The sequence below is a fragment of the Apodemus sylvaticus genome, chromosome 17 (genome assembly GCF_947179515.1).
Source record: "Apodemus sylvaticus chromosome 17, mApoSyl1.1, whole genome shotgun sequence".
Lineage (NCBI taxonomy): Eukaryota > Metazoa > Chordata > Mammalia > Rodentia > Muridae > Apodemus > Apodemus sylvaticus.
Genome location: NC_067488.1, coordinates 22,836,611 through 22,860,823, shown reverse-complemented (window position 1 = coordinate 22,860,823; position 24,213 = coordinate 22,836,611). Strand labels below are relative to the sequence as shown.

Sequence of the window (24,213 nt, the reverse complement as noted above, 5' to 3'; positions counted from 1 at the left end):
ATGGGTTAAGGGTTGAAAAAGAAACACACTTTAATATATAATACATACCATTATATGCTAATATATTACATATGTGTGTGGTTGGAGGGACAATCATTTTAAAAATGTAGAGAATCACAGTTTCAACTGATGGATATAAAGTGCTTACCAAGTTATATATCTGTATAGAGCCGGGAGAAGCCTCCTCTGAGGATTTTGGGTAAGACCTGTGCAAATGAAGAGTTCTGAAGCTAGCTCGTCTCAGATTTTTTGAAAACACCACGGACTCAAGCAACAACAGCTGCCCCAGACTATGAAGCGCTTTTGTAGCATTCCTCAGTTGGAAAGATTTTAAGCAGTGATGAACAACCAAGAGAGACATCCATCTATGTCTCTCAGTCCTACTGGAGGAAACTCCTTAAGGATCAATGTGGAGAAGAGTGGGCTGAGACAGACAGGAGGAAGCAGAGCCTCCAGATGAGACAAGAAGCCACAAGCTTTAGCACAGACTACATTCTGGCAAGGTGCATAAGAATGCACGGTTGAGCACCACTAGACACTTGATCAGTTTTGAAAAGGGCCAAATGTTTATGAATTATGCATTTGTCATAACGTAAAAGATGCATTATTACCATACTCATGGCACTGAGTAGCTTCTTCTTCTTCTTCTTCTTCTTCTTCTTCTTCTTCTTCTTCTTCTTCTTCTTCTTCTTCTTCTTCTTCTTCTTCTTCTTCTTCTTCTTCTTCTTCTTCTTTGGTTTTTTATTTTTGTTGTTGTTATTTTCGAGACAGGGTTTCTCTGTGTAACCCTGGCTGTCCTGGAACTCACTCTGTAGACCAGGCTGGCCTCGAACTCAGAAGTCCACCTGCCTCTGCCTCCCAAGTGCTGGGATTAAAGGTGTGCACCACCACTGCCCGGCTGGCACTGAGCTTCTAATCTGAACCTTTGTAGAAACTATTTCATGCATTTCCCTCAAATGTCTTTCCCAGGTCCACAAAGACTTGTTGCCATTCCTTGAGACCTATTTCAGTTTCTCCTCATGTCGGTCCTGCCTGCCTTTCCCATTTGTGCCTCTAGTACTCATGTTCAGGATTATAATTCTTCTTGAGAAAAATCTTATCTTTCTGAATCATCTCTGAGCTGCTGGCAAAGCATTTTGACTTTTCCTTCAGCTTCATGTTTCCAACCAAGTGGAACAATGCCTGTATATATAAATGTATTAATGAACTTGAGAACAATTGAAATTGATACCATTGGGAAATTTTATGAGAAGAGGGCAGGAAAGGGGAAATTGGGTAATAAAAAGCAACTTATTTAGGCTGCAGTTATAGAAGAATCTGTCCAAATGGGTGGGTATTTTTGGATATACTTCAATTTCCTATCTTGATAATAGATTTTGGAGACATTATTATTATTAATTTCTCTACTTTATACATCTCTACATTGTGTTTTATAAGTAATCATGACAGCATTTTAATCATAATATCATTAGGTCATAGCAAAGGTTAGTAGTTGTTCAAAGATCCAGGGAGGGAGTTCAACATAGAACCTACCAGAATTTTATGTTTGCTTCTGTTCTAAAATCTGAAATCTTGCTTACTTTTACCCCATGGTTTATTTTAATTCACAACTATGAGATATATTATTTGTGTAAGACTCAAGTTCAGGAGATAGAATGAACACTATTTAAGAGAAAGAAAAGTGATCATTTTCATGACATAAAACATTAAAAGAATGCATTCACCACGTTCTCCCTTGCTTTAGTTTGTACTGCCAAATAACATGGCCAACTTACCCTTCTTGCCAATAGGCCCAGACTTGCCAATATTGCCCTGGGCTCCCATATCACCCAGCTCTCCTTTGACTCCTGAAAAACAAAGCATGCCTTTGTATAACATGGGGCTTTTTCTTTCCTTTAAGGATGTGACTAACATGATCTTCAATTAAAATAGATACCAATATACATATACTTATTTATATAGTTATTATCTACATTTAGTTATATATTAGGTTACTGAGGTTGAATATATTATATAGAATTCTATAAGAAAAACTATATATTTTATAAAATATATAATATATATTATTCTATGTATGTATGTATGTATCTGTCTATCTATCTATCTATCTATCTATCTATCTATCTATCTACCTATCTATCTATCTTCTACCTAAGATGTCTAATTGTGATGGTTAGTTTGCTCAATAATTAGGATGACCTGCTGGTATATCTGTAGGGTTTATCTTGATTATGTTCATTGATAGATGAAGATTCGTTCATTGTGGATTGCACCATTCTTTGGGCTTAGTCTTGGAGTATGCACAAACAGAAAAGAAAAAAGTGAGTTTGGCATATACACACACACTTGCATTCTTTGCTCTCTGTTACTGATTATGGATGCAATGTGCTAAGATCCCCCAAGCTTCAGCTGCTGTGGATGCTCAAGTCCTTCTTAGAAGGGGGGACAAAATATTAACAGGAACAAATATGGAGACAAATTGTGGAGCACAGACTGAAGGAAAGGCAATCCAGAGACTGCCCCACCTGGGGATCCATCCCATATACAGTCACCAAACCCAGACACTATTGTGGATGTCAAGAAGCACTTGCTGACAGGAGCCTGATATAGTTGTATTCTTAGAAGCTCTGCCAGAGCCTGACAAATACAGAGGAGGATGCTCACAGTCAGCCATTGGACTGAGTACGAGGTCCCCAATGGAGGAATTGTAAAAAGGACTGAAGGAGCTGAAGGGGTTTGGAACCCAATAAAGAACAACAATATCAACCAACCAGAACCCCCAGAGATCCCAAGAACTAAACCACCAACCAAAGAGTACACATGGAGGGACCCATGGCTCTAGCTGTATATGTAGCAGAGGATGAACTTGTCAGGCATCAGTGGGAGGAGAGGCCCTTTGTCCTGTGAAAGCTAGATTCTCTCTCACCTCTTTAGGGCACGAAAGTGGGAGTGGGCAGGTGGTTGGATGAACACCCTCATAGAAGCAGGGTGGGGTAGTATGGGGGTTTCTGGAAGGGAAACCAGGAAAGGGGACAGCACTTGAAATGTGAATGAAGAAAATATCCAATAAAATAAAAGAAAAAAGATATTACAGGAGATATCATAATACCTGACCTCAAGTTATGCTATAGAGCCATAGTGACAAAGTCTACATATCGGTATAAAACCATTAATGTTAACCAATAAACAGAATATGAAGAAATAGCACAGCTAAGACCATCTGAATTTTTGTCAGTATGTGTCAAGAACTATACTGGGAATAAAAACCAGCCTTTTAAACAAAGAGTGCTGACAAAACTAGATTTTTCTCTCTCGTGCTTCTTAACAATCAATTCAAAGTGAATCAAAGAATTTAATTTAAAAGCATCAAAACAAATATCAAGATATTTATATGCAAAATCATTCTGAACCATATTCTAACAGCATAGGGATTTCTTCAAAAAATAACAAATGAACTAAATTAAATTGAAGTTCCTGCACAGCAAAGTAAACTATCAAAAGCTTTGAAAGATAGTCTACATAATGAAAGAACATTTTGGAATATTTTAAAGAATAAATCTTAGGAAAAGACAAAAGAGGTTGTGACAGGGATTAAATAGATTACACTTTTTTTTCTAAGCTAGTTTTGATTTTAACTTCTTCCAAGCACCTAGATAACAATTGTGAGCAATTACACACAGCTACACTGTATTCACTACTGCCTAGTGTCCGTGATACTGGAACATATTTTGGATGATAACAGAAGAAAAAAGAAAACACCAACTCAGCTACAATCTCTTTGATCTGCAGTCATGTCCTGACTGCAAGATATACTAGTACTACAGAGGCACAAAAGCTGTGTGGGTAATCAACCAGTATGGGATTGGGTTTAATGCCCTCTATATAAGATGGAATCCATGCTCGCTCCTGTTTGGGTGGACAATGCCCTGGGACTACATAGGCCATGGACCTGGGGCAAAAACATATACTAGTGTTCTGCTAAAGGAACAGAGTGATAAAGCGACTCTTCGTGGCATTCTGCTGTGTTCAAATTCAGGGACTTCCCCAGTCATCATCAGAGAATCTTCCTCCTGCAGTAGATGGAAACAGAGACCTGAAACTGAACAATGTGCAGAGAGAGAGAGAGAGAGAGAGAGAGAGAGAGAGAGAGAGAGAGAGAGGAGACCTTCGGTGATGTCTCCATCAAATCCCTCATCTCGGGGGACAGGGAACTCTGCAGAAGAGAATGCAGAAAGATTCTAACAGCCACGGGCATGGAGGACATCTAGGAAACAAGGCATTCTAAGCAGAGCAGAGCTTATAAGCATGAAACCGAGACTGTCACGAACGCACAGGCCCTGCATGGGACAAAGCCCAATGTGGTCCCAGTGCTGAGAGGGGAAGTGGACACACACCTGCATCCCCAACCCAGAAACTCTCTCACATTGGTAGATGTTTGTTAAGGGAAAAAGGGTTTGACAGTGAACATTTCACTGGGTGCAAAAACCACACTTAATAGGCAGCTCAAAAATAGCCAACACAAAATAAACTCAATGGTATTTTTCTAGAAAAAAAAGGAAATGAACCCGACACTAATATGTATATACTATGTTTAAATAGAGTTAGAAGGAATCTATTAATTGAAATGTTATGATTTTAACAATTCTGGGCATGTTAGTGTTAAAATATTTACTGCCCAATATTAACTAATGCCCACAGCAGAGTGTCTGTAAAATAAAAGGTAGATAAGTGGCAGAGTAAGCTTCTTCTATTTTGTTTTAAATAGGTTCACCTCTAGATAAAGTTCTGGTTTTTGCCTTCGGATTGATTTCTCTCTCTCTCTCTCTCTCTCTCTCTCTCTCTCTCTCTCTCTGCTTTCAAACAAGATTTGACAGTTTTTTGCTACTTTGGAACAGGGAGGAGAATGTGTAACCATAAAACCTGGTGGTGAAAGAGACATTAGAAACTGTCTTGCTGAAGTTCTGTTGCTTATTTTTGTCTTTGGAGACAGCATCTCACACTGTAACGCAGACTGGCCTGGTGTTCACTCCAGGCTGACCTCAAATGCAGTTCTGCCTCGTGTCTGGATGCTGGGATTGCAGATACTGTCCACCACAGCTCACTGTGCTGCTGAGCTTGTAATCATCAGGAACCCGCTACATTATTTTAAAGTCTTTGTTTAAAAAAATAATAATAAGGGATGGGTATTGTTGTGCACACCTATAATACTAATTACTCAGGAGGCAGATGCAGGTAAATTTCTAAGACTAAAAGGCTAGCCTGGTAAACATAGCAAATTTAGAATTTTCCAAGACTGTATTATGAGACCTTTCATAAAATACAAGTGAAATCCAGCCAATCAACCAAACAAATACAAACAAAATTCCCTCAAAAGGCATAAAGAAAAATAAAGCCAAACCAAATTAAAGATCAAAGCCAAGCCTAAGTAACAAATAGGTGATACTATAAAAACATTCACTAGATACAAATCTTTGCTTTGTGAGACTTAGCAATTAGCATAAGAACTTTTAGACTGGTACAGTGTTTCTCAGATTGAGGTTCTAAGGGTTTGGGAGTTTCCCCTTCACTTTAAATTAACTAAAACTTCAAAGATTTCTCACCTGAAGAACTTTGGATGGCGGAGAAACATCTTAAAAATGCTCAACTTCATTAGTCATCAGGGAAATGCAAATCAAAACAACCCTGAGATTTCACCTTACACCAGTCAGAATGGCTAAGATTAAAAACTCAGGAGACAGCAGGTGTTGACGAGGATGTAGAGAAAGAGGAACACTCCTCCACTGCTGGTGGGGCTATAAGATGGTACAACCACTCTGGAAATCAGTCTGGAATCACTTCTTTCGGAAGTGACATGCTCAGAAAACTGGGCATGTCACTTCCGAAAGATCCTGCTATACTACTCCTGGGCATATACCTAGAGGATCACCCAGTATGTAATAAGGATAAGTGCTCCACTATGTTCATAGCAGCCCTATTTATAATAGCCAGAAGCTGGAAAGAACCCAGGTATCTCTCAACAGAAGAATGGATGCAAAAAATGTGATATATATATATATATACATATATATATATATATATATATATATATATATATATATATATATATATATATATATATATGTATACACACACACACACACACACACACACACACACACACACACAATGGAGTACTATTCAGCCATTAGAAACAATGAATTCATGAAATTCTTAGGCAAATGGATGGAGCTGGAGAACATCATACTAAGTGAGGTAACCCAGTCTCAAAAGATCAATCATGGTATGCACTCACTAATAAGTGGATATTAGCCTGGAAAACTGGAATACCCAAAACATAATCCACACATCAAATGAGGTACAAGAAGAAAGGAGGAGTGGCCCCTGGTTCTGGAAAGACTCAGTGAAACAGTATTCAGCAAAACCAGAACGGGGAAGTGGGAAGGGGTGGGTGGGAGGACAAGGGAAGAGAAGGGGGCTTGCGGGACTTTCGGGGAGTGGGGGGGCTAGAAGAGGGGAAATCATTTGAAATGTAAATAAATTATATCGAATAATAAAAAAAAATTATGAAAAAAAAAAGAAAGAAAGAAATAGAGAGCTTGGGCACAGGCAAGAGTTTCTTTCTTGTGCAGGCAGCCCTTTCTATGAACATGACTATTTCTTTCTTTCCCTGAACATATTTTCATTCATTACTTGGGAATTTCACATCATGCACCCTATTGCACTCAATGTCCATTCCTCCCATGTCTACTGTCCACATCTTCAACAACGTCCCAAAAAGAAAAGTAACAAAAAGGGGGGTGGGGAATCTAAGTCCAATTTGTGTTGTTCATCTACTAACTGGAATATAAACCAACTCCAGCCTCTTAAAGGAAACTGAGTCCTCCTCCTGTAACCTTGCCCTCAAAGCTTTGGTGCCCATGTTTCTTAAAACTCATCATCTTTTATTTTTTTTTCAGAGATTGCTCCTCCCTGAGCCACAGAGTGTGAACAGCCTTATGATACGGCCTGAGAAAGCCAACAGAGTCTAGCCTTCAGGCAAGTCCATAGGGGCCCTTCGCTGGTCCCTCAGACCTCAAACACATTATATCTAATTCTGGGGCAGAGAGCTTGTGAAACTGCTAATTTCTAAGACAAGGGCCAGGGGTGAGAAAGAGGGGGGAGAAGGGAGGGGAGGAGGGGAAGAGGGGAGGGAGGTGGGGAGCATTGCACATTAGACTGGCCATTTCAGACGGGCTACCCTACCTTTTGGTCCCTGGCGTCCCACTTTGCCATCCTTGCCTTCTTCTCCCGTGTCTCCTCTTTCACCATCATCTCCTTTTAAAACAAAGTAAGAGAGAGTAGGTCATCTCAACTAACGGCTAAGCTCAATCTTCCCAGGGAAACAAGGCCATACTCAAAATGCCATTGCAACGTGGATGGGAGAATGTCCCTAGGATACAAGGATCGGTCGGCTGAAAAGAAAGGATGTCCATAGTAGTCATCACAGCAGCTGTAGTTATCTGCACGGGTCCTACATAAGAGTGACAATCAACAGTCTGTCATGGATGGGAGAGGGACTCATTGATTCTTTTTTTCTCACATATTTTTATTGACTATATTCTTCATTTACATTTTAAATGTTATACCCTTTCCCAGTTTTCCCCTCCTAGAAAACCCCCAACCCATCCTCCCACCCCTTGCCTCCAAGAATATGCCCCTCCACCCAACCCACTCTCATCTACCCCCCACCCCGATTTCCCCATGCTGGGATATCTATTGAGTCTTCACAGGACTAAGGACCTCTCCTCCCACTGATGCCCTACAAGGCATTCCTCTGACAATCTTTTTGACTGGAACCATGTGTACCCCTTGGTTGATGGCTTAGTCCCTGGGAGCCCTGGGGCATCTGTTTGACCGACATTGTCATTATTCCCATGGCAATGTAAACCTCTTTAGCTCTTCCAGTCCTCCCTCCAACTCCTCCACTGGGGACCCTGCACTCAGTCCTATGAATGGGTGGCTGTTAGCATCTGCCTCTGTATGTGTAAGGCTCTGACAGGGCCCCTCTGGAGACAATTATAACAAGCTCCTGTTGATTCTTGATCCTTATTGCTGAATTCATGGCTATTTGTAGATGCTAGGAACTTGGAAGAGGGTCAATGTCTTTCTTTACCTTTGGACCTGCTGCTGAGCCCACAAGACTCTAACAGATAGCTCCAAACTCATGGTCATTCAGATGGCATTGGTTAAATGGGTCAGAATGCAGGAAATAAAAATGAACGTGGGAAAAAGATTTGTAAGGAAAAGGAGAGATTAGATAGGGTTGGGATGGAGGGAGATGTTAGGTCATTGTTTCATTGTAGATCAGGTACACTCTGGCTTTGAAATTGTCAAATAGCTAATTAATAAAGTAATAAAAGGGAAGTTGCAGTATATCTTCTTCTCTCATTAGAGGGACCCCAATTTGAGGTCTGGAGTGGGAAGCTAAGACAAGGAGACTAGGAATAGCAAAGAGCTGACAAGCAGCTGTATGTGACAGTGACGGCCACAGCCACAGATGAGTGGAACTTCAACAATTCAAATTGACTGAACAGATGTTCTGCCGAAACATTTACTGAAATGGAGTATGAGTTGGAAGGCACAGATAATAATATCATGCCAGTTGCTAATAATTTGAGTGGTTCTTTGATATGTTGTGATACAGCTTATTGCTTTTGGTGGAAGAAGGACCCCGCTCCTCTGTGACCTAGATGGAGAAATATAAACAAATGACCATCTTTTCTGAGCCTCATTTTTCTTTAATGAAAATTAAAATAATAATGTGTGGGCTACTAAAAAGTTTCCATGGACCAATATACACAGAAGATAGGAGCACAACTGGTGTGTTATGGTGGCTACTGTTACTCTCTCCTGTATTCTGTGTTTCCTTATCATTAGTATGGGATATTACCTGCCCTCCCTGACTTGTCTAGTTGTTTTAGAATCAATAATGCAAGAATGTGAATTTGCTTTGGAAACAAAGAGCATAACACATACCATGTTGTGAGTATATACTCACATCGTCACCTCAGGCTCAGGACAGTGAAAACATGAAGAATGATTGAAAATGAGATTCCAGGCTGTGAGATTATCCAAGTGTCTGGCTGTTTTACAAGGCTGACAACAGGATCCTTCTGGAGTCGTTTTTTTTACAAAGATGCTTAGATGACTTCTGTGGTCAGACTAGAGGAGTTGTGTTTGGACTGGATGGCATTTTACAGTGCCGGAGGGTTGGGTAGGTGGGTGATGTTTATTTAGCAAGGTTAATATGTGGTGTGCACTTGAGCTAAAGATTTTGACATGGAATTGTGGCAATTCCAGGAGGTAGAAACTATTCTCACTCTAGTTCATAAATTAAAACAAAAGCAAAGAAAATACCCAACAACAACAAAACATCTAACAAGATGCTGTGTGGTTAAGATACTTGTGAATTATCGCAGAATTTCTGGGTATCCCAGTGAGAATTTTCCCATGTCTGTATCTGCCCTCCCCATGTAAATTTAAGACATTCTCTGTAGGCTTCAGGGGCTCCTAGCAGATGGTAGATTTTAGGAAACTTGACATTTGTCAGCGTTTTCAGAGAGACTGGGAAAAGTTACCAGGCCAAAAAAAAAAAAAAAAATTGACAATTTGTATTAACTTCTAAACGAGAAAGATAGTTGGAATCTTGTTACTATTCCAATGACTTAATTCATGCAGAATGTATCCCAGGGGTAGAATTTGTGAGACCTGGCTTTGAGGCTCACTAGCAGAGCAATTCTTCATTCTAGGAGTCTTTTTTATCTTTTTGAGTATTGTTTTACTCAGTGGTAGAATGGACAAAATATATTTTTATTTGTGTGTGTGTGTGTGTGTGTGTGTGTGTGTGTGTGTGTGCATGTCTTCCAGAATATTTCCTCCCCTGCCCCCATCTTTTTATTTGTTCTTTTCTTTATTTTCTCATTTTTCACCCAAGCTGACATTATACAGAAATCTATATCTTCGCTACCATTAGAAGACTGAGCTAAATTCTTCTGGTTACCTTTTTATATTTAATGTGTCAGCTCATCTCTGCTTAAAGCTCACATTCAGTCCCCTAAGACCTGAGGGATAGGCTTCAATCCTAAACAATTTTTTTGTTTGCACACAGAGAATTTAGCACAGCCTAATCTTGAAATGTGATGGACGTTCTGTACTTTGTATGAACCATATGACACTTTACAAATGTTATGATAGTGTTATTGAATATTATGAGCCAAAGTGTCCATTCTACCTGACATGTACTCTATCATTTGATCCCCATGACAACCTTTCAGAAGGATGCTATCCTCAGCTCCATTTTACAGATGAGGGAATGAGGTCAAGCAGAGGTAAGGCAACATCGCTCTGGTTACAGCATGAGTAATGGTAATGTTGGGATTCTTATTTTGCGTATCTTTCCTCAGAAACCTGTGTCCTGCACAAGTGGAGTGATTTTAAGTGGATTTTTATTCTCATAATCTTGGGACCTGGATTGTGGATCCACCCAATGGGACTAAAGAGACAATTCCTGGTCAGTAAAGGGCAAGATCATAAAGCCACATGGGTGTGAATATTGGTTCCATTATTTTTTCCTTCCGTCCTCCACTCCCTGGGATCTTTCCCATTAATTTCCAAGCAAGCCTCTCACTGGAGGAGGCAAGGTGAGTGATTTAGTCATTTGCTGCTCCCTGGTGGCTTCTGAAGAAAAATCCTGGAGGACAGAAATGAGATTATGGTTCTTGTGACCTATATGACTACACCAGCCTGCCGGCTAGAGCTGAAGGAAGCAACTTGTGTCTTCATCTTCTGCTTGGGTCCCGGTAATTTAATCTTTGAGAGTTACTTTAGTGAAAACAGAGGCCCCACATTTCAATGTTGTCTTTTACTGTCTTGGAAATATTTTATGAGATTCCTTCATTAAAAAAATAACTACTTACATTTTTCAAAACAAGCTAAGCTAAGCTATAAAAGACTAATTTTAAGTTTCTAAAAATTATTTGCTTGAGCCCCTCCAGGCCATCAGCATGCTGTAATAATCTCCCCAGCAGAATTCCAGCACACATACAGTTGACCGCCTTTTTTAGGTAGGATTTATTTGAAACTAAATAGCTGAACTCAAGTCTGTAGCATGAATTTAAATGGAGTAACTATGTAAAGGGATTATTATAATCATTTTGGAAATGCTAAATAAAATCACTGGAAAGTGTGTATTTTCTAATGTTAAAGTAACCTTAGAGACAGGAGAGAAGTTGTTAGCAATCTTTCCTCTGATCGCCCTTAGAAGTGGGTGGGGCATGTGGTATGAGAGCCCCAGCAAGGCTCTGCCCCACAGCAAACTCCTCAGCCCTTCTTAAATTTTGTTTCCAAATTTGCCAGTTTCATCTCTTGTTTTGAAGTTTTCAGTAGAAGGACCGAGAGGGCTCATGAGCCTCAAGGGATAAAGTTATTATACTGGATATATATGTTTTCTTCTCATCCTCTCCAGTTACTCTTCTCCAGTTACTTTGAGTTACTTTGCTGAAATACGTGGTCCTTCTTGGGATCGGCAATTGTTTGCCTTACCCTTGTTTTTCTATTTATCACTTCCTCAGTGCCTTCATTTGCCTTCTTGTCTACTCCAATTTCTTTCTGCTCAGTCCTCTCTACACACCTCTCCCTGAGGCACAGGGAACGGGTTAAATTGTTGAAAATTCCCATTTCACCTTTTTGAGTCTTAATTTTTTTATCTTTAAAAGGGGAAAAACTCACCTATTGCATAGGACAGTCTCAAATGAAAGTTATCTCATGCAATGGGTGAAAAATCTCCAGCTACTTGTTTGGTATGCTCTACTGTTTGTGTTTTAATAGGGAGTTAAAAAGTGATTATCCCTGTGTATTCACTACTTCAACCCCTACCCTGTAACTTTATTACATTTTTGCTTGACTGCATGGTTTTTACTTCACACCACAAAAATTTTCACACTTTGAAAGAAGGACAGATATACCAGTACAAAGATATAGCTACTAGCTTGGTGTCACTACCTTAACTATGTTTTGCTGATTTAAAAAAAAAATCCAATTACAGACATGACAACATATCATCCTTAAACATGTCGACAAATGTCTAAGGGTTAGGAACAACATGCTATGTAAGCACATTACTATTGCAACAATATTGAGTTTTATTCAAGTACTTGATAAGATCTGCTTCATAGAATTCTTGTGGTTCCTCTTGTCATCTGCCTATAGCAGTATGCTTTTCCAGTCTAATCTAGTAAGAAGGAAAAATGAACAGTTAGAAAGAGAAGCCAACATTTATAGCAATGGACCTGAGTTCTTTGAAAACAAATCACGAACAATTATGTCACTTTTCTCTTCTGCTGAGAGAACTATAATAGACTGAAAGGAGCTGGGGAAGACAAATTCCTGATGGTCATTTATAGAAAGCAACTATCCTGAGAAGGTTGGGTATAAACTGATTATATCCATAGGATCGAACCTTACACATCAAGAGTTCCAGTTTCCATCAGATCACTTTCTACCTTCTGCTAGAGTTTGGATGGAGAGGGGTCTCCTGCAGTTCATGTCTTAAAGACTTAGCAGTTGGGGCATAGTATGAAGTTCCTTGGTCATTGGAGACATGCCCTAGCATGAGATTTAGAAACCTAGTCTCTTCATTTTCTTTTGTTTCTTATCCATAAACTAAGCAGTTAGCTTTTCTAAGACCTACACCATTGTCATGTTTGCCACATGTTTGCCAAAAAGTAATGGGTTTGCTCTAACAGCAAGCATTAAAGTTAACTTCTTTACATGTCAGTTATATCATGCATTCTGTTACAGTTAGGGAAAGTTGATTCTTCCAGGCTTACAGCACAAAAGAACCAGTTGCATCTTAATTAACTGGGACTCTTGTCCTTAAGTTATCGATCTTACAAGACATATAGCAATGCTATAAGAAGATGTGACTTGGGACTGGAGAGATGGCTTAGTGGTTAAGAGCACCGACTGCTCTTCCAAAGGTCCTGAGTTCAAATCCCAGCAACCACATGGTGGCTCACAACCATCCATAATGAGATCAGACGGCCTCTTCTGGAGTGTCTGAAGTACAGCTACAGTGTACTTACATAAAAAATCTTGCTGGGCAGTGGTGGCGCATGCCTGTAATCCCAGCACTCTGGGAGGCAGAGGCAGGTGGATTTCTGAGTTCGAGGCCAGCCTGGTGTACAGAGTGAGTTCCAGGACAGCCAGAACTATTCAGAGAAAACCCTGCCTCGAAAGAAACCAAATCCAAAAAAACCAAAAAACAAAAAAAAAAAAAAAAAAGAAGAAGAAGAAGAAGATGTGACTTTATACTATCAATTCATGAAAAGTTTAAGCACAGACAGTGATAAATTCAAAATATTGATGAGCTCTGAAATGTCAATTTGCAGCCTTAGGTATCAGTAAAGAATGGAGCCATGCTAGATTCACATTCTTTAGCAGTTTGGTCTCCTCATGGCTTTGTTCTCTTCTATAGTTGGATTAAAGATCCATTAAAGATGCCTGGTGTTTTGCAGAAGTGAATATTTAACCAATTTTAATTTCCTATGTAAAAATAAACATCCACATTAATCTAAAAAAATGATATAGTTTGTTAAGGGCTCTGGCTTTGAGAATAAGTGCTGGGATACTCATTCAAATCTGTATATATAAATATACATTTATGTATTCTTTGGATGCACCTATATGAGATAGGCTCAAACTTTAAATTTTCCAAATAAAAGCTCTTTAATAACATGTTAAATAATGTATAGTTCTATTTCATCAAATCATTACATTTAATAAATAATTGAATTATAATAATTTTAATACATAACTTGTTAAATTATTTTATCAATAATTTAAATTTAAATTTAAATTAAATTTTACACTAAACAATTAACATCTATTCTTCAGAGTTATTGGGAATGGAACTATTTTGTTATGCAACTACTTGAAAATCATGTGAGATTATGGATGATCAAACTCATATTGGAGTCCTTGGATCAAAGGGATCCATTTATAAATATGTATATACTGAATAGTCATCCATTGACTTTATTTTTGGTATATTTTTCTGGGATTCTGATAACATGTGACCCTATATGGAACCACAAATTTTAATTAAGGATTTTAATTAGAGCTCCCATAAACTAGAGGAGAATCAGTCTGTCTTTAGGGGTTTGAGACAAGATATTGAATAGATCCTAACAGCACAAGAACAAACAAGGTTTACACTGTAGCAACTGTAGAGAGCAAAGCCAAGGCAAGAAATGTGAGCCCAGAACAAGTTGGTCAAGCATGTGGCTCTAGCACGGCTCCATTGCCTCATGATACAGGCTTCATGCCTGTAAATTGGCATTCTCTCCTCTGTTTACTGTTTTGGCTTGTGTTAGATTCTTTCACTTGTTAATACAAGTTTCTTAATAATATAATTACTAGACGATGATTAAGACAGAAACAGGCTTCTCTGTGGCAAGGGCACAGCCTCAGGAAGCCAAATAACAGTGTAACAAATGCTAAAAGAATCTGTTACAGGAGTTAAAAGAGCCACTGGCCTCCATATGCCTACATCCCCAGCTCTCCCTTGATTTTTGTTAGGGAGAAGTAGCATCTCTGAGAGGGATTTAACAGAGTAGACTTACAGCTAAGACAAGTGCACAAAAATGAGCCAATGTAGAGTTTCATTAGTGTATTATAACAAGTGTGTGCTAAAACACTCTCACCAATAAGAGCTCATGTGAATTTTTATATTCTATTGGGTGACACGCTCCTGACAATCCCAGGTCAAGATCCTCCTAGATACAGGTCTGCCTAAAGAATCGCACTTTAACACAGAGAATTAATGGTGCTCCCTAAAGGGTATTCCTCCAGCACCTCATAGCTTCCTACTATAAGGAGTCATCCCAATATTGGATAGATCAGAAACGACATACGCTCTTCTTTGCATTCCCAGCACTTGGCATCAAGTCTGAGCGGCAATATTGAACTCTGTTCAATAAGAGTTCTTGAAAGGAATAACATCCCTAAAGACAAGATGGATAAATGTGAGCTTAATGACAATACAGTCAAATGAATTCGTGATTGATTGAAATGTCATTCTCCATAGTGGTTGATTAATGAATTGGCCTCAGTCTGTGGTACAACCTATAAAGCAATAAGGCAGCCAGGAAGATACACAGAACAATACTCCTGCTACTGCCCTGCAGTGGTTTTGTTTCTTCATCTAATTTATTTTCTCTCCTAATATTTCTACCATGCTCGAATGTCCCAGGCTCAACAGTCAAGCTGGTTTTGATAATTTATGTGTCCTCAGGCCCATCTTCATTCTTACCCTTTCTCATTTTCTACCTTTCTTTTTCTTCTCTTGTTCTTGTCATCTCTGTCTTACCTATTCTAACTTCAGGCCCCAATTCTTATGCATTGTATATAATTCATAAATGGTCTTTATGAATTATAAGCCTAATATTTATAATGTTTAAGTAATTGATGCATCCAATGCAATTAGAATAGTTTCTGTTCAACAAACTATTGAAATACCAGTTTACATGAATCTGAACTTTGCTTTATCAAACTATCTTGCAATATTTTCACTGTTACTTCCTCATTCAAAATGTTCTAACAGTTTCTGTAACGTAAGACCACGCTTAGTCCAGTATATGGCCTTGCAGTTTATCATCAAGGGAATTATTACACCTTATTTTATGGTCTTCACTCAGAGAATCTCTTCTTGACCAAGCTGTTTGTTTCTTGATCATCAAAATGCCCTTGAGCTCTTGTTGTCACTGAATGGCACATACACATTCTCTCTGTGTGAATTTCATCCACATAAAGAAAAAACAAAAGTCATAAAGGATAAGTGACTTGGTGAGAGTTTAAAGTAATATACATAAATTTATGAAGAATGTAAACAAATAAATGGCAAAAGAAAAAGTGAATACTTGATATAAGAAATAAGTAATTGTCGCAATATACAAAGAACTTAGAAAAATTCCTTTTCAGAAAGGGCAATGAATGATTTCAAAAGATTACTCAAAGGTTTAAATAACAAATACTATATATATATATATATATATATATATATATATATATATATGTATATATATGTATACATATATATATATGGGTGTGTTGGTATATATATCATATATCATACACCATATATTATATCAGTATCCTATATTATTTATTCTTCTATAAATATCTATGCCCAAAGAAGACATAAATATTCCAAAGAAGACATAAATAGTGTGGAAGTTTCTCATTCATGATTCTTGACAACAGAAATACATCTAGAAACTATTTGGAAGTAAGATTAAAGGGTTGATTGGGGAATGGGCAGAGGGAAGAGGGCTTATGGGATTTATGGGGAGGGGGAACCAGTATATACCATTCCTGGGCATATACCCCAAAGAGTCTCCAACAAGTAACAAGGGCACATGCTCAGCTATGTTCATAGCAGCCTTATTTATAATGGCCAGAAGCTGGAAAGAACCCATATGTCCTTCCACAAATGAATGGATATAGAAAACGTGGTATATTAACACAATGGAATACTACTCAGTTATTAAAAACAATGACTTCATGAAATTCTTAGGGAAATGGTTGGAACTGGAAAATATCATCCTAAGTGAGGTAACCCATTCTCAAAAGAACACACATGGAATGCAGTTACTGATAAGTGGATATTAGCCCAGAAGCTCTGAATACCCAAGACATATCAAATGATTCCCAAGAAGACGGAAGGAGAGGGCCCTGGTCCTGGAAAAGCTTGGTGCAACAATGTAGGGGATTACCAGGACAGAGAAGTGGGAGGGGGTTGATTGGAGAATGGACAGAGGGAAGAGGGCTTATGGGACATATGTGAAGTGGGGGACTGGAAAAGGGGAAATCATTTGGAAAGTAAACAAAGAATATAGAAAAGAAAAAAGAAAACAGACTACTCCAGCCAGGGAAGCAGGTAGGCTAACTGCAGATCTTCCCTTGTTCCTACACCCTCCCAAAATCAATTCTCCAGTCCCATCCTCATTTCTATAGCAGAACAGTTGCTGTGGCCTCCCCTTCCTCTCTGCCTACTTCTCCAGTGGATCACACAGAACTTTCTCTCCAAAACTCCCTTTGCTATAATTTTCCTGGGCTTTATCCAAACCCCAGCAAGGCAGAGGATAGTAAAACAGGTAGGCTTTTGGCGTATCTTCGCCGGTCCCTCCATTCTTTCAACTCCATTTCTCACTCTCATCCCCAGTTCTGTATCAAAACACCAGTTAAAGATTTTCCTCTCTGACCCCATTTCCATGGGAATAAGCAGAACATGATGGATACCATTTCCCTCTCATCTGTGGACCTTAACCCCTTCCCCAGCCCATCCTCATTACCAAGTGTCAACTCACAATGCCTAAAAATACATTTACCTGGAACCTCAAATGGTTATACCTATCAGGATTCCAAAACAATTCTTTTCTACACAGAACACAAACACACAGCCATACCTATCTCCTAAGAACCAGAGAAGATGATAGGAACCAAGGAGCAAAGCACTGACAAAAAAGATAAGAACAAATATCAGCACCTCAAATGATAATCTTCCTAAACCCAGAAGACTAGATGGTAGCATAAAAACACAGCCAGGGCAATATATCTCTACTAGAATTCAGCAACACTACCACTGTGGGACTTGACTACTGAAACACAGCTCAAACACCAGTAGAAGACCTTAAAACAGTCTTAATGAATACCATAGAGGTTCTTAAAGAGGAAATTAATAAAACAGCCCCAGATGACTAGATGCTAGCATAAAAACATAATCAATAACAGTTAGGACTATCATAGAGGCTCTTAAAGAGGAAGTGAATAAAACAATCTAAAGTGTCTAAGAGAAAATTTAATTAGTAGAGAAGACCCAAACTCTAGGAAATCTGGAAATGAAAAATTTAGGGCCTCAAACAGGGTCCTCTGAAACAAGGCTCATCAAAAGGATATAAGAGATGGAAGAGGGAATCTCAGTCATTGAGGACACAATAGAAGAAATGGATACCTTAAAGAATGTTAAACTTAAAAAATCCTGACACATAACATCTAGGAAATCAAGACACTATAAAAGGACCAAATCCAAGAATAATAAGGATAGAGTAGGGAGAATAATCCTAAGTTAAGGGCTTAGAAAATATTTCCAACACAATCATTGAAGAACATTTCCTTAACTTAGAGAGGGAGGTACCTATCAAAATACAAGAAGGATACAGAACACCAAATTCACTGGGATAAAAAAATCAGTTACATAATAAATTAAACCAATAAATGCATAGAAGAAAGAAAGAATCCTAAAAGCTTCAAGGAAAACAAGACCAAGTAACATATAAAGATGAATTCAGAATAACACATGATTCCTCAATATAGAACCTAAAAATCATAAGGAACTGGACATATGTTCTATTTACCATAAGAGAGCACAAATGCCAGCCCAGTCTACTATACACAGTAAACCTTTTGATCACAATGGACGGAGAAAATAAGATAGTCCATGATAAAACCAAATTTAAACAATATCTTTATGTATAAATCCTGCCCTATAGAAGGCACTAGAAAGAAAACACCAAGCTAAAGAAGTTAACCATACCCAAGAAATAGAGATAATGAATAATCCCAGACCAGTAAATCAAAGGAGGAAAATGCGTGCACACACTACTACCACCACCACCAATACCAGCAGTGCCACCATCACCCACCACCAGCAGAACAGCAAAAAAACATGAGGAATTAGCAAATCCTGATAAGTCTCAACATCAGTGGACTCAGTCCCCACAACAAGAAGACAAACTACCAGAATAGATATAAAATCAGAATCTATCCTTCTGCCGCAGCTAGGAAACACACCTTAAAAATCAAGTATAGATACCACCTCAGAGTAAAAGGATAGAAAAAATTACTTCAAACACATGGACATAAGGGGAAAGCTGATTTAATCATTTTAATCTCTGACAAAATATACTTCAAATGAAAACTAATCAGAAGAGATAAAGAAGGACACTACATACTTAGCAAAGGAAAAATCCACCAAAAAGCTGGTTCAATTCTTAATAATAAGGACACCAGTTCATAAAATATTTAAAAAACAACTAAAAACTTCAGCTTGAATCGCAAAACACTTGACTCTCAAAACACTGTTAGAGATTTTAATACTCCATTCTTGCCAAAAGACAGACAATTCAGACAAAAATTAAACAGAGTAATTTGGGAGCTAAATGACCTTATGGACCAAGTGAAACTTGGAACTAAAATAGCTTTGCAGAACATTTCACACAAACACAAAATAACATACCTTCTTCTCAGCATCTCATGGAATTTTTTCTAAAACTCATCACACACCCAAAGTAAGTCTCAACAGATTTTAGAGCATCAAAATAACACTCTGCATTCGATCTGACTACTACAGATTAAAACTGGATATTGTTGATAACAGAAAGAACAGAAAGTTTACAAACTCACGAAAACTGAACAACTCTTTTCTAAGTGAAAACTTGGCCCAAAGAGAAATGAAGAAAGAGATTAAAGACTCCCTAGTATGGAAAGAAACTGAATAAACAATATACCAAAGCTTATAAAATATGATGAAGGTTAAAAGGTTCTAAGAGCTCATAGTACTAAGTACCTAGATAAACTATCAGAGATCTCTACTAGTAAGTTGACAGCACACTTGAAAGCCAAAGAACAAAAAGAAGATATCACATCTAAAAGGAGTAGATGGCAAGAAGAAAAAGGTCAAACTCAGGACTGAAAATATTTCCAAAGAAAGAAGGAAGGAAGGAAGAGAGAGAGAGAGAGAGAGAGAGAGAGAGAGAGAGAGAGAGAGAGAGAGAGAGAGAGGGGGGGGGGAAAGGGAGAGGGAGAGGGAGAGGGAGAGGGAGAGAGGGAGAGAACAAACTCCCCAAAGAATCAATGAAATCAAGAGTTGGTTCTTTAAGAAAAGCGTAAAATTAATTTAAAGGTTCAGAGAGAGAGTATCCCCCAAATTAGAAGTGAAAAGAGAACATAACACAGATACTGATGAAATCCAGAGACCCATAAGGGCATCTTATGTCCTTTAAAAACTGCACTCCACCAAATCGTAAAATCTAAAAGAAATGGATAATTTAATCAGCATATACCACTTTACCAAAGTTAAATCAAGATGAGAGAAGCAATTGAAACAGACCTATAACTCTTTGTGAAATAAAAGCAGTTATTAAAAATCTCACAAGAAAAAAAATAACGTCCAAACAAAACCACTGAAAACAAAACCAAAATAACAAACAAACATTCATACACACAAATAACAACACCCTAAAGCCCCCAAAAAACAAGAAAAACCTCAAATCAAAAAAAAAAAAAAAAAAAAACCAAACCAAACCAAACAAACAAAAAAAAACCCCAAAAAACCAAAACATGAAAAAAAAAAAGGTCAGGTGGCAGAAGTACAGTATATATATATATATATATATATATATATATATATATATATATATATATATCAGACTTTCAAAGAAGAATTAATGGCAATATTTCCTAAATTGTTTCACAAAATAGAAACAAGGAATATTGCCATATTTTTTATGAGGCACAGTTAGTCGGATGCCAAAACAACATAAAATCCAGTAAAGAAAGAGAATTACAGAATTACAAATTTTCTTTGTGAGCATGGATATTCCCAATGAAATCCAAGAACATTGCCAAAAGATCATTCACTATGATCATGTAGGTGTCATCCCGGAGATGCAGGGATGCTTCAACATGTCTAAATAGATAAATGTAATACACCACATAAACAAGAAAAGTTAAAAGCGACACCACACAATCATTTCATTAGTAGATGAAAAACTTTTTAACACTTCCAAAAACTTTCTATGATAACAGTCTCAGGGAGTTTAGGGAAACAAGGGACATACTTAAACATAAAAAAGATAGTTTACAGAAAATACGCAATCAGCATAGACTTAAATGGAAAGTCAAACAAGCTCACTAAAGTTAGGTTGTCTACCCTCTCTATACCCATTTAAGACCTAAAATCTTAGCCAGAGCAATAAGCGAAGGATATCAAGGGTATACAAATTCGGAAGAAAGAAGTCAAAGCATCATTATATGCAGATGATATGACGGTATACACAAGAGAATCTAAATTGGTAGGGAACATTTATAGCGATAAACACTGGATAAAAAATTAACGCAAAAAGCTAGTAGCTGTCTTACATACAGATTAGAAACAAATGGAAAAGGAAATAAAGGAAACAACACCTTTTATAATTACCTCAAAAAAAAAATCTGTGCTGTGGTAACTCTTACCGAGCAAATATGATAAAAACTTTAAGACTTCAAAGAAAGAAATTGAAGAAGATATCAGAAGGTGGAGATATCTCCATGATCATGCATTGGCAGGATTAACATAGTAAAAATGACCACTGTATCAAAAGTAATCTACAGATGCAAAACAATCTCCATTGAAATTCAAACACAATGAGAAAAAATGCAAAACAAACTACTTTGAGAATTTCCCTACACCAGTCAGAATGGCAAAGACCAATAAAACTAATGACAAATCATGCTGGTGAGGATGTGAAATACGAAGCCCACATCCATTCCTGGTGGTTTCTGAGGAAACCAGTGTGGCAGCTCCTCAGAACGATGGGAATCTGTCTACTTCCAGATCCAGCTATTGCACTCTTGGGCATAAACCCACCTACCACAGAGGCACTTGCTCGACATTGTTCATTGCTACTCTTTTCATAAAAGCCAGAAATTGGAAACAACCAGAGGATATCCCTTTAACAGAGGAATGGACAAAGAAATATGTGGTACATTTACAAAATGGAATAGTACTCAGATGATAAATGAAACCACGGCATTTGTAGTTAATTGGATGAAACCAAAAAATCATTCTGAATGAGGTAACTCACATGCAGCAAGACAAATATGGCATTTTTTTTTTTGCTTATATATGGATGTTAGCATTTAAGTGTTCAATTAGTAAGCTACAATGGATGATAATCTGAAAAAAGAAATCTCATCTTAGGTCTATTGCAAGATAGGAAAACAGATCATATTTCCTGCTTTGTGCCTTTCCTAGCTTCCTGGCAGTGGCTTGTTCAATGTTTTCAAACTGGCTTTGCCACACAATCCTTGAAAGGCTGCCTGCCTTGCTCTTTGAGGAATAAACTGAGTAAGAAGATGACACAGGTAAATTCATATTTCTAGACGTCCATTTTCTGAGGGGACATTCAGTGTAGCCTTCCACATATTGCTATGCCCATTTCATTCCATCTTAAGTTGGCAGAGACATATGAATCTCATATCATTCCTTGCTTTGTCCATAGGTGGCCCAAAAGATGGTTCAATGTCATAGAGGTGACTTTAAGTTTAGTCTCTGAATGCTATTGTTTTCTTTTGAGACAGTTTCATTTTTAGAACAGGAAAGCACCACTATTGAAATTTTGATTTACTTCATCAAATACTTCTTCTTACTGTGTCAGCAATTTGTCTCACAATGCATAAATGAATCTAGAAGAGCTTTGAGTGTAAGGTGTAGCAGGTGTCACTTGGTCAACAAAGTTGGTATCAATGGTTCATCTAGTCTTCCTTATTTAGGCATCTATTCTTCCTTATTCCGGCAGGGCTAGTTCTTCTGATGCAATGTGACTCAATTAATAGATACAGTATTGGTGATGCTTACACAAACCATGGTATTAAGGAGGGAGAATAAGTCAGAATTTATTTCTCTTTAAAACACTTGCCCATCATGGTTCAGTGGAATCATAAACAAAAGCAGTGCCTGAGTTTTCTCCTCTTGTAAACAAGGGCTGAGATCCCCATATGTGTCAGCAGTGCTAAAAAAAAAAAAAAAGATGCACCCTGTTGTAAACTCTAAAGTGATGTGCATTTGCTAAAAAGATACAAGTATTGTCAAGTGGCCACAAGAGACCTGAAATGATGCTTATAGAGTTCTCAAATCAAGTACAATCACAGTAAATAAGCTCCAAATATTAAATTATTTAGATGACATTTCCCTTGACTGTCTGGAGTTCAGAATTTTACTGCATGTATTTACAATCTATCCCTAAAAGAGCAAAGATAGCTATAAAATATAATTTAGAAGACTTTTATGATATGATAGAAGATTGCAGATCAAATAATTTGATGCATAAAAGCTGGCAGACTCATTAGGGAATGAAATGGCATGAGCTGTGACGGTTGATAAAAGCATTTTAAAAGAGTTACCGGGTTATACAAGAGGAGTTTCATAGGCTAAATGGAGAACAAAAAGAGATATAAGTTGTTGCCTGACCAGTGACTCCCAACAATGGCTGGAGGAGAGCGAATGTGTTGCCCAGTGTAGACAATAGCTGATGCAGTGCTGCATGAAGGAGGAAAGATGGAGAAAAAGAAGGAGGAGGAGAAGTAAGAGGAAGAGGAGGTGGAGGAGGAGGAAGAGAAGGAGGAGGAGGAGGAGAAAGAGGAAGAAGAAGAAAAAGAAGAAGGAGGAGGAGGAGGAGGAAGAGGAAGAAGAAGAAGGGGGAAGAGGAGGAGGAGGAGGAGAAGAAAAAGAAGAAGAAGAAGAACAACAACAACAACAATAACAACAACAAAAACAACAAAGTTTCAAGACCCAGTCTGATTCTCCCTTTGCATCTGCTAAACTTTTTATTTGGTTACATTTACAGAATCATGAAGCTATATCATATATAGTCATTTATATGTGGCTCAACTCCTTCCTCACAGTGATGCCATGACACAGGTAGAGAATTCTCTTCCCCATGTTGCAGTTGAGGAAAAAACGAGGCTTTGATAGGCCTGTAGTGAGTTTGAGGTGGGACTAGAAGCTAATATGAAGTTCCAAAAAGGGGTAGAAAGTTATGGTCTTCTCAGGTGGAGATGCTTTTGTAAAGCCAAATTGTTAAGCCTATAAATGAGTTTTTGAGTGGAAGTGAAGAGAAAGCAAGCTAATGTTGACTAGTAAGAGCAACAGAAGAAGGCAGAAGAAGTAATGATAGCTGAGATATATGCTTGAATTTAGTTTCGAAATAAGCTTTTAATATGTATGGAACCATATATTCCATTTACAGTTGAGGGCACCAAAAGTTTTAGGCAGCAAGGTTAGTTATATACATACATGTATGCATATTATTATATAAAGTTATAATATATACATATAATTGTACATATATACAATAT

General features: G+C 37.9%; 1 protein-coding gene across 1 annotated transcript in view; it reads right to left on the bottom strand.

Moving 5' to 3' along the window:
• The window catches only part of Colec10 (collectin subfamily member 10), a 45,425-nt gene that overhangs the window by 15,673 nt on the left and 5,539 nt on the right, over window positions 1-24,213 (bottom strand). Inside the window, exons 2-3 of the mRNA XM_052161138.1 lie at window positions 7,243-7,314; window positions 1,776-1,847 (exon numbers count right to left, since the gene is read on the bottom strand). Coding sequence (XP_052017098.1) covers window positions 1,776-1,847; window positions 7,243-7,314 — 144 coding nt within the window. The remainder of the gene's footprint in view (window positions 1-1,775; window positions 1,848-7,242; window positions 7,315-24,213) is intronic.